This window comes from Cnephaeus nilssonii, assembly GCF_951640355.1.
Source record: "Cnephaeus nilssonii genome assembly, chromosome: 17".
NCBI lineage: Eukaryota > Metazoa > Chordata > Mammalia > Chiroptera > Vespertilionidae > Cnephaeus > Cnephaeus nilssonii.
This window is the reverse complement of record NC_137088.1, coordinates 9,201,402-9,213,789: the sequence shown is the minus strand read 5'-3', so window position 1 is coordinate 9,213,789 and position 12,388 is coordinate 9,201,402. Positions and strand designations below refer to the sequence as shown.

Below are 12,388 nucleotides of genomic sequence, written 5' to 3'. Positions count from 1 at the left end.
CTAGTCTGTGGTATTCAGTTATTGCAGCCTGAGCTGATGAATATATCAGGCATCATATTCCTTAATGTTGGTCTTTTTAAATAAGAGCATCTTAAAATTTTTTTCTACAGATAAAAATTTTTAAAATTTTAAATAATTTCCTTCAACAACTTCCTCCTCCTTCTCCCTTTCCCTCCTCCTCCTCCTCCTCCTCCTCCTCCTCCTCCCCCTCCCCCTCCCCCTCCCCCTCCTCCTCCTCCTCCTCCTCCTCCTCCTCCCCCCCCCCTTTACTTTGGCAGCATCCAGATATAATTTGGAACAAGCTAAAACTTTTGCTGCATAGCTTTGCAGTAATTTTTATTATGAAATCTGTAGGCTTTTCAAGATAAAACACGTGACCATCATGGCCTTGTTGCTATAGTATATAACAGGTTGCATGATGTCAGTAGTGTGAAGGTACAGAAGAATTAGGTGTGAGCTGCACAAAAACATTTTTTTGTTTCTAAATTCATTCCTCAATCTAGCTTATTTTTATCAAAGCATTATGAATTATTAAAAGAACCGACACACCTAAAATATATTCTAAATAATCAACTAAAGTATGAAATTTTAGGTATAATGTATAATTTACTTGTATTACCAATATTACATAAATATACATATTCAGAAATTATTCCATCAAAAGTACTAAATGTACAATCCTTTAATTTTAATATATTCTATCTTAATTTTTTTTACTTTTTTTGTTTTTAGTAGAAAATCTATATAGTTTCTATATTATCAAAAGCCAACATAATTTTATTGAGAAAATAGTACCATTCATCCATGGCTTTAGTAGTGTGTCTTCTTGAAAAGCACTTAGATTCAAAGGTGGCAGCGATAAGCACAGAGGTTTTGGGCCCAGTGTTGCTAATTGACATTCACCAACCATAATCTCTGCATTTTGAGAATCTTTGCTGTGTGAGCAAAAAACCAAAATCACAATTTAAATTTATTCCAAAAACAAAGTAATGCGAATGAAATTAAGTCGGAACACAACCTAATGCTATATATTCCTATATAGTATTATTATACTATGATTATCTGGTATTTATAGATTATTAGCTCGAGAGAGGAAGGGGGAAAGATTGAGACATTAGTTGTTCCACTTTATGTATTCATTGATTATTTTAAAAAACATGTTTTTATTGATTCAGAGAAAGGGAGAAGAAGAGAGAAACATCAATGATGAGAATCATTGATCAGCTGCCTCCTAAACACCCCCTACTAGGGATTGAGCCTGAAACCCAGCATGTGCCCTGACCAGGAATCCATCTGATACCTTCTGGTTCATGGGTTGACACTCAACCACTGAGCCACACTGGCCATGCCACTGGCTGATTCTTGTATATGCTTGACAAGGGATCAAACCCACAATCTTGGCATATTATGAAGGCACCCTAACCAAGATACCTGGCCAGGGCCAATTATTCAATATTTTTAACAGGTTGTTTCTACCTTCTTAGCTAGAAAACCAAAGCTTGTTAAATGACTGGGTTAGGGGTAGGAATTAGGTGGTGGAATTAAAACTAAAGCAAAATATTTTTGATCATGCCAGACAAAGTTTTTGTTTTTTTTAAAAAATATATTTTATTGATTTTTTACAGAGAGGAAGAGAGAGGGACAGAGAGTTAGAAACATCGATGAGAGAGAAACATCGATCAGCTGCCTCCTGCACACCCCCTACTGGGGATGTGCCCGCAACCAAGGCACATGCCCCTGACCGGAATCGAACCCGGGACCCTTGAGTCCACAGGCCGACGCTCCATCCACTGAGCCAAACCGGTTTCGGCTTTTTTTTTTTTTTTTAACAGACAAAGTTTTGAGGAAGGACTGGCCTAGTGTTCCAATCCAGAAAAGATAATTCAATTACTCTATTGAGAGTGCAATAAAATAAATTATAAATTATTCTTCAGGACAAGTATATATAATAAATTTATACATGTATTAGTATTTGAGAGCTCCCTTTGGGAAGAAGTTTAAAAAATGTGTTTTTCTTGGTTGCTCATTTAAACAGCTTTGTCTATATTCTAATATGTGAGATTCTATATAACCAATTTTAGAAAAACTTAACCTGGAAGTCACTTATCTAGAAAAATAAATAACATAAAACAAAGAAATAGGAATTATGGAATTTTATAGATGGAAAAGATTCTCTAGTAAAAAATTTTTTTTATTTTTGATTGGATGACTGAAGCACAGGTTAATGACCTGTTCAGTGTCACACTCCTGGTCATTATGGCAGAGCCAAAGTGATGATACAACTCTGCAGGTTGCAATGACACTTTTTGGCTTGTAAGCAGAATGTTTTCAATAGAAAAGTTAACCCTGTTAGTTTTTCTTTAAGATCTCCCAATAGCCATGAATCAAAAGGGCTTCTGTGCCAACCTAATTTTTACCTAGGCTTTTCCTTAATACAATGGTTTCCAAACTTCAGCATGAATCTGGATCAGCTGATGGCCTTATTGAAACAGATTCATGGGCCCCATCTCCAGAGTTTGGGAGGTCAGGAATGGGACCCAATAATTTGCATTTCTGACAAGTTCCCACATGATGCTGCTCCAAGAATCACACCTTGAAAACCACTAGCTGCCCTAGATGGTTTGCTCAGTGGATAGAGCATGGGCCTGTGGACTGAAAAGTCCCAGGTTCGATTCCAGGCAAGGGCACATGCCCGGGTTGCAGGCTCGATCCCCAGTTGGGGGCATGTAGGAGGCAGCCAATCACTTATTTTCTCTCATCATTGATGTTTCTATCTCTCTCTCCCTCTCCTTTCCTCTCTGAAACCAATAAAAATATATTTTAAAAAAAAGAAAACCACTGGCTTAACATAAAAGACTTGAACGTATTCATCACCTGATCTGAGTGTGCTCTGGCCACAACAGCGAAATGGGGGTGGAGGATGGGACCAGATGGTCTCAAGGTATCCTCCAACTCTAAACTTGGTACCTATATATGTTCTAGTAATTGTACTATAACTCTCAGTACTAATCACTGCAGACATGTAAATACCTGCAAACTGCAATGTTCTTCTGATTTCCGTCACTCTTACCATCATAAAAGTCACATACATATTCTTTATTCTTTTATCATTATTCCTTATGCCTTTCTCAAAAAATATTTTAAAGGCTTAAAAACCTTAGTGACAGTTTTAAGGTAACTTACAATATCCCTGACATCTAGGTATAACTGACGTATTAATTAAATAATGCCCATGTGTGGCTTATGGCATAGTAGTCCAAGCACATACAGCAGGTAATGAAAAACATACTCAAGATGCAAATCAAATGAATAACTGTCTTAAAGTTACAGATTTAAAAATTGTTACAGACCTTTTGCAAACTTCAGGCATATTTTCTTTTTCTTCAACAGTCACTTTGTCTGAAAATTTACACTGTGAAGATATGGTTAAAAAGTTCAAGTTTAAATATCTGTATTCCATATTAAGCTATGAGGCTTACCAGATTTATTAGAATGTATTCGATGTTACTTCAACAACTGGTTTATCGCCAACCTAGAAAACAATTCTACTATACATTATTTAAAATACCGAAAATTGACTTCAGAATTTCCACTGCTGCTTAAGAGAAAAACAAATATAAATCAATTTATTTGATCAGCTTTTTTTTTTTTTTACAGAGAGGAAGGGAGAGAGATAGAGAGCTAGAAACATCGATGAGAGAGAAACATCGATCAGCTGCCTCCTGCACACCCCCTACTGGGGATGTGCCCGCAACAAAGGTACATGCCCTTCACCGGAATCGAACCCGGGACCCTTCAGTCCGCAGGCCGACGCTCCATCCACTGAGCCAAACCAGTTTCGGCTATTTGATCAGCTTTTGATATCACCTCTTTTACAAGCCAACATTTCAAATTATTATGAATAATTAAAATCATGCAAAAAAAAAAGTCATGCTTCTTTTTAATATATTGATTTTAGAGAGAGGGAGGGAGGGAAAAAGGGACGGAAAGAACGATCGATTTTTGTTGTTCCACTTATTTTTGCATTCGTTGGTTTATTCTTTGATGTTTCTGTATGTGTCCTGATGGGGATCAAACCACAACCTTGGCTTATTGGGATGATGCTCTAACCAACTGAGCTACCTGGCCAGGGTTCTGTTTCATTAAGAAAAAAGGCTTTGAGTAATATTTATTTTTAGGTGGTATTTATGAACATACATTTATTTTTCATTAGAAATATTTATATGCCTGGCCGGTGTGGCCCAGTGGTTGAGCATCAACCTATGAACCAGGAGGTCATGTTTGATTCTGGTCAGGGCATATGCCCAGGTTGTGGGCTCAATCCACAGTGTGGGGTATGCAGGAGGCAGCTGATCAATGATTCTCTTTCATCATTGATGTTTCTATCTCTCTCACTTCCTCTCTGAAGTCAATAAAAATATATTAAAATAAGAGAAATATATGTATTTCGGTCTCAATTCTATTTGGTATATAGATACCAAATTTAGAGTTGGAGGATACCTTGGGGACCATCTGATCCCATCCTCCACTCCCATTTTGCTGTTGTGGTCAGACTGAGACATCTTTGCTGAGGGTCACACTGAACTGCGAGTGGCTTCAGGGGCATCTTTAGGAGTCAGCAACATGGCAGAAGACATCAAGATCAAAATCAAGAACTACCACACTACCCCTTTTGACAGCTGCTTCCCCAACCAGAACCAGACCAGAAACTGTTGGCAGAAATACCTGGACTTCTACCCCATGAGAAGGCAATGACTGCTAAAGGGGTTGATGTCTCCATGTGTGAATGGTACTGGTGTGTGTGTAAGTCCCTTTGCCTCATATCCTGAGTGTTGACCTGGGATGACCGCCAGGCAAAAGGCATATTTCTTGGGAAGATCTGAACTGGCTGTACCCCACCTGTCTCTGTCCTCCACCCTTCTCCCAGGGAGGTGAGAGAGACCTAGGTACATCCCACCCTAGGATCCTGATCATGGCTTAAGTGATAATACTTATTGGAAAAGTATAAAATTTTATTTGTGTAAAAGATCTGGATGACTGGGCAAGGCGCTGGGTTGGTAATGCTATCTGGACCAGTAAGAGGGGCTTCAGAGTGAGTATTTTTTATTTATTTTTAAAATATATTTTTATTGATTTCAGAGAGGAAGAGAGAGGGAAAGATAGAAACATCAATGATGAGAGAGAATCATTGATCGGCTGCCTTTTGCACACCCCCTACTAGGGATTGAGCCTGCAACCCGGGCATGTGCCCTTGATCAGAACAGAATCTGGGAACCTTCAAGTCCACAGGCAGACATTCTATTCACTGAGCCAAACCGGCTAGGGCCAGAGTGAATATTTTTAAATTCTGTTTTGAATTTTTATTTTATCAAAATTTGACCACTTCCTCTATGTCAGACAATAGAGTGAATGATAATATGAAATAGCCGCAAGTCCCTGTATGGGCTAAAATTTATCTGTATTTTCCCTTAGTTATCTGTATAATTTAAAAAACTTTTCTTAATTTTAGAGCCAAATGAAAATAATATAATAATAACATGTAAAAAAGGAAAAAAGAAATATTTAGGTGTATTTAAAACATTGTTGTACTTAAAACATTTCACAATTAGTGTTTTTGGAATTGTGATTTTCTAATTATTATAAGAAAGTTATACATGCTCAAATATTAAACTTTTGAAAAAATAGTCACCAAGAAGGTAATCCCTCAAGTCACCCATTATTTGAGTAGTCACAGATAATACCTTATATCTTTTAAAAATCTTTTACATTTTATTATGTTTTTTTCTATAATCTTCCAGTTTTATTGAGAAATAATTGACATTGTCACTCTATAAATTTAAGCCATATAGCATCATGGTTTGATTTATATACTGGGGTTGGCAAAAGCATGTTTTAAGAAATTAGAAATTAGAGTAATGCAAAAACCCGAACACAAATGTTTATAGCAGTTTTATTTGTAATAGCCCAAAATTAGAAACAACCCAGATATACTTCAAAGAGTGTATAGCTAAATAAACTGTGGTAAGTCATACCATGGAGTGTTATTAAGCAATAAAAGTAAATGAACTATTGATACATGCAACAAACTTGATGAATACCTAGAGCATTATACTGGCTGAAAAAACCCACCTGAAGAGGTTCCAAACTGTATGATTCCATTTATATAACATTCTTGAAATGACAAAACTATAGAAATGGAGAACAGATTAGTGGCTGTCAAAGGTTAAGGAGGGATTAGGGGTAGGAGGGAAGAAAGTAGGCATGGCAATAAAAGGGCAACATGAGGGATCCTTGTGATGACGGAAATGTTTTGTATCATCATAGCTATAATAATGCCAATATTCTGATTGTACTCTAGTTTTGCAATGTCATTGGGGGAAATTGGGTAAAGGGTACATGAGATCACTATGTTATTTTTTTTTAACAACTGCATGTGAATCTGCAATTATCTCAAAATTTAAAAAAAATGTGGGATGCTGCTAAACCACAATTTATGGATAAAATCATAGCACTAGATGCCTCCTTTAGAAAATAAGAGGTTTCAAATCAATGATTCAGTTGCAACCTTAAGAAATTGCAAAAGAAGAGCAAATTAAACCCAAAGTAAGCAGAGGAGAAAAGGATCAGAGCAGTGAAATAGGAAACAACAAAGCAATAGAAAAAAAATCAATAAAACCAAAAGTGAGTTCTTTTGGAAAAGTAATAAAATTTATTACTTTTATTACTAATAATACTATTTATTAATAACCTTCTAGCCAACCTCTAAATGAATCTACCTTTATTGCAAAATACCAAAATTACAGAGATGGAAAACATTAATGGTTGCTAAGGTTAGGGATATTAGAGGTAGTGTGACTAAAACGTAGGGAAATCTTTGTAGTGACAGAATAATTATCTTGATTGCAGTAGTGGCTACAAAAAAATTGTACACTTGATAAAATATACAGAACTATATATATTCATTGTACTAGCAAATTCTTGTTTCTGGTATTGTACCTTAAGATGTAATCATGGGAAAACTACGTGAATGGTACACAGATCCTCTTTACTACTTTTGCAACTTCCTGTGAATCTATAATTATTTAAAAATAAAAAGTTAAAAATATAAAGTACACTAGTATTTTAATTATATGGGGCTCAAAATTAGAATAATTAAGCAATTACTACCATGGTAAACCTAAAAATTGTTACATACAAATTCAGACTATAACTGATACATAGAAGAAAAAACAAGGTCTCTGGAAAAAACAGCATGTGTGTATAATGTTTGTATATATTCATATATATATCTATACACACATATAGATATATAAATGCAACATACTAGAGGCCTGGTGCATGAGATTCGTGCACTCTGGAGGGGGGCGGTCCCTCAGCCCGGCCTGCATCCTCTCTGTTTGGAAGCCCTTGGGGGATGTCCAACTGCCTGCTTAGGCCCGTTCCCAGCCCTAAGCAGGCAGTCAGACATCCTTAGCACTGCTGCGGAGGCAGGAGAGGCTCCCACCACTGCTTCTGCACTCACCAGCCGTGAGCCAGGCTTCTGGGCTTCTGGTGCTCCCCCTGTGGGAGTGCACTGACCACCAGGGGGCAGCTCCTGCATTGAGCATCTGCCCCCTGGTGGTCAGTGCACATCATAGCGACCGGTGGTTCTGCTGTTCGGTCTATTTGCATATTAGCCTTTTATTATATAGGATATACATACCTAAGTATAAAATTGATAATAAAACATGTCTAAAAATTCACATACACAAAAAACATATATAAAAGCAGAAAGGTAGTAGGTTAGGCATATGTCCTATAAATCAACTTATTTACCCTCTAAAGTTCCTAAAATTGTTATTGTGCTTATGCAAAACATTAAGCAATATATCCAATGGCCAATAAAAAAGAGTTACACTTGTTCATCTGATGACACTGTTCAGAAGAATTTTTGTATTACCCCTATTCACACCAAAAAATAAGAAAATGCAAAAGATTCCCTAGTACCTTTTCATCCAAGTCTGAACTTTTTATGTGTTCATTGAAGTCTCCCAGTTTTTCATTTTGAGAGGTCCTATTAGTAACTTCTCCTAAGGAAATGTTTGCATCTTTAAAATCATATTTTATCTCACTTGCTGGAAAGAAATAATATTTAACTGTAGAAACTACAAATGACAAAATAAACAAGATTATCCTAAAAATAAGTTAGAATTCAGAGAGTTTTTTAAAGTCCAATATAACAAATTTAAAGTTTTCAGCAAATTATACAATTATTCCTCTTTATCAAATAACTCCATTATATGGTATAAAAAGAAATGGCAATAAGATAAAATTGAAACAAATCAAGATACTTTTAAGAATCTTTCTTGATCATGTCTAGCTATTTTCAACATATTTTGAAACTTGAAAGTCAAAGTAAAATTAATTTTCAAATTAAGTTATTTCTTGTAAAGATCTAAGTATTTAAACCTATAACTAGATATAAAAATTTTTAAAAGAACTCAGATGTAAAATGGGATAAAGCTTAAATATATATTTAAATTTCAAAATAAGACTACAAGAATTACTAAGGCCAATCATCTATCTTTTATAGATAAAGCCTAACAAAGTTATTTATGAAATAATAAAATAAAAAAATTTTCAAAATCTGATCTACCAACCAGGCCGTTGCAACTTGAGAAAACTAACAAATGAAAGGAAAGCTTTCTATTTTAATGAAGTTATTTTGACTATGCTTGGAGATATGAAAAGATACCTCAATATTGCATATTCTGAAAATGTCAAATTTTACCTGCTGGCAAGGAAGTACAGATCTCTGACTTCAATCCAGGATCCAGTACAGGAAATTCTCTATTATAAAACAAACAGAGCTTAAACATTATAACATATTCTATGCAGAACTATCTACTTCTCTAAACATTATACAATACTGGCTTTAGCAGCTGGTCAACATCAGCTTAGGTCCTCCAAGGACAGAGAATTATACTGGGACTCAGAACCTAGCACACCCAAGCAGATTCCTCATTTGGTGCTCAATTCCATGTACTTCAATTGTTAAGGATGCTGCCATTCAAACTTGGTTACTCAAAGAGAACCCAGTGGCATGTACCCAGCATTTAAAAAAGTTTTCAAGTATTACACCAATACAAGATAATGTTTAACTTCGACTCTCAAAGTATGTGTATGTATGTCTTATTGCTAATGTAAAAGGAAGATGCTTTGAGAGCAGCTTGAGGTGGTTTTTTTTTGTTTTTGTTTTTTGGTGGTCTCTGAAAATAACAGAGTTCAAAGGTTAAAGCTATGAAGATCACAATCCAACTTAGGTTTAAATATTGTTCTGCCACTTTGTGTTAACTGTGGCAAAAATATTTAACTTCTTTGAGTCTAATCTTATCTGTAAAATAAGAATATCACATACCCATGAGGTTATGTAAAGATTTAATGAGATAAAATTTTCTTAAAGCCAATAGCATAGCCTCCAACAAATGAAAATTACATCTATATCTGGAAAACAAAAGGCTAAACACTATTCAATTTTTTAAAAATTTAGATAAAATATACAAAAGTACACAGAATAAAAACCCATAATCCCACTATTTATTCATTTAATAAATGGGTTTTATTAAACTTATCTTAAATAGCCAAGAAAAAAAGGAAACTGAACAAAATATTTTATATACACCATTCTTTTTGTTTTGTTAATCTTCACAAGAGGATATATTTTCATTGATTTTTAGAGTGGAAGGGGTGGAGAGGGGAGGGAGGGAGGGAGGGAGAGAGGGAGAGAGAGGGGGGAGAGAGAGAGAGAGAGAGAGAGAGAGAGAGAGAGAGAGAGAGAGAGAGAGAGAGAGAAACACTGATGTGAGAGGGACGTTATTTCTGTTATTCAGTTGTGACATGCTCTTCCCTGTGGGCTTTCATATAGGCTATTCTTTCTATGACAAAATTCTACTCACTTTTCTTCACCTCTTGGTGAATTCCTAATCATCCTTTAGTGTTCATCATAATTGTCACTTTGATCAGGACACCTTTAGTATCTTGTACTTTATCATATTTTATTATACTTGCTTAATATTTGCCTCCCTTGATAGACTAAAAGTGCTGTGAAAACAAGGCCCACGTGTGTCTAGTTACTCTCATATACTCAGCACTTAACATCCTCCTGGCCAGACATGAAGGAGACCCAAATGAAGATGCCTCTCTCCCGTCTAGAAACTCCCAGTATAGGAGGAGACTTACATACAAGCAGACATAATATACTGACATATATGCCAAGAGAACTATTGGAACAAATCTCTAGAAAAATATCTCAGATGTGATTTGAAGGATAACTGAATGAAAATAAAGGGACTTTCAGATAAACATATGCAAAAGGATTCAAGTACATGACAAATTATGGAAACAGTGAGCTTCTTGCTTTGCTTATCTCTTATTAGCCTTTCACCCCCCCTTTCCTATCCCCTACCACACAGTTGTCAGAGAGAAAATGGATGCAGATCTACTAAAGAACCTTAAAGAGCCATGCCAAGCAATTTAGCCTCTATCCTCAAGTGGCTGAAAGCTAGTGAAGCACTGTAAGCAGTCACTGACAGATCAATTTCTATTTCATAGTAACACTATGGAGAGGATATACTAAGAGAGTTCAGGAAGATTAACCAGGAGCTCATTACAATAATCTAAGGGAAAGATGAATAAGATACCAGCAGTGTAAATTGAGAGGAAGAAAAATTGTGAGATAATAGCATGAATAGTATTAAGTGACTCAATAGAGAAGTGAGGGATGTTTCTGTGGTTTCTAATTATCCTGAAAGTTACATTCATAATAGGTTATTAGCTTAAGACATACAGGAAGTTATTCCTGACAAAAACAAAATAAAGAAAATAAGTAGTATAGCAAGTATACTGTTTAATTTCAAAGTAGTAAGATTGTATTTTAATATTGCTGATATAGTTCATAAGTGTGAGACACTTTTTACTATAGTTTACAAGGAAAGTAAAACTGTACATGACACTTTCGTTACAAGTAATTTAGTTTTGTTTCAAATTTGAGAGACACAGAGATTAAATTCACCCAAGTTAAAAAAAAATAAAGTAAGCAAAATTGCAATCCACATAAACATTTTACAGTTTTGCATTTGTGGGGTGGAAAGTTACACCTCTGCCTTGATAGAGCAAAAAGGGAAACAAATGAAGGGTAGAAGGAGCAAAGGAGAAATAAAGAGATGGTTGAGGCTACAGAAGTATAGAAAAGCAAAAGAGATGATTTGAGCAAAAAGGAGAGAACAAGAGAAACTTCTGAAAAACTACAGAGTACATCAAGTTTATCCCCCAAAGAATTTTTCAAGGGGGTGATAAAATTTAAGAAGTTCCAACCAGCATTTTAAAAAATAAAACAGACTAAAGTACAAAATATGTTATACCACTTGTAGTAAGGAAAATTCTGTTTTTGTAAATCTATTATTTCACATATTCATAAATATACACTAACTGGATTGTAATGTAAAATATATCTTGACTATGGGTAATTGACAAAAAGTTTTGAAGATGACTGCTTGAGAATAATTACTAGCAGAACAAGTTCGAAAATAAAATAAATAATATATAAAGCTCTTAGTCCTTCATTCGACACAGAGTAAGTAATTTATGTGATTATAGATTACAAATTCTTGTAACACTAAGAACATCAAGAATATGGCATTACAAAAGTAACTAAAATGTATAAATACCAGATAAATTTAAGTCATGTACCACTTTCTTAGTGGAAAGTATTTTCATGTTTCCTTTTGAGTCTGTTCACAGGCCATTACAATATTCAAGTATTGCAACATACAAATATAAATCAGAGCTTGAAGAATTATAAAAGTTTAGTAAAATATGACATACTATTAAAGAATATTTGAGCCAACCCAGAATAGCTCAAGTTCCAAAGCATGAAGGTTACTACTTGGCTCCATTTAAAGTTGCAACAGGAAAACTTGTCCTCATTGGGGGCTAAATCATTTAAAACCATGACCTTAAAAGCACAACAAATTTCTTTTCTTTTCTTCTGAAAATTAGTTTAACTCCCGATTCTACTTTCAAGTTCTCATTACGTCAAATAAACTTTTCCAAGACTTCTCTGTTCCTCAAAAATGAATATTTTATTTAATAAAAAGTCACAGCCCTGCTGGTGTGGCTTGGTGGTTGAGCATTAACCTATGAACCAGGAGATTATCGTTTGATTCCCAGTCAGGGCACATGCCTGGGTTGCGGGCCTGATCCCCAGTGTGGGGTGTGTAGGAGGCAGCAGATCAATGATTCTCATCATTGATGTTTCTATCTCTCTCTCCTTCTCCCTTCCTCTCTGAAATCAATAAAACTATTTAAAAAAATTTACAGAAAGTGGGTTAAAACATACAGTATTGTTCAT

General features: G+C 35.2%; 1 protein-coding gene across 1 annotated transcript in view; it reads right to left on the bottom strand.

The window, feature by feature from the left end:
* Positions 1–12,388, bottom strand: part of TOPAZ1 (testis and ovary specific TOPAZ 1) — a gene marked incomplete at both ends in the record, with an annotated part of 43,974 nt that overhangs the window by 27,985 nt on the left and 3,601 nt on the right. Inside the window, 4 exons of the mRNA XM_079795561.1 lie at positions 796–935; positions 3,351–3,412; positions 7,987–8,114; positions 8,771–8,829. Coding sequence (XP_079651687.1) covers positions 796–935; positions 3,351–3,412; positions 7,987–8,114; positions 8,771–8,829 — 389 coding nt within the window. The remainder of the gene's footprint in view (positions 1–795; positions 936–3,350; positions 3,413–7,986; positions 8,115–8,770; positions 8,830–12,388) is intronic.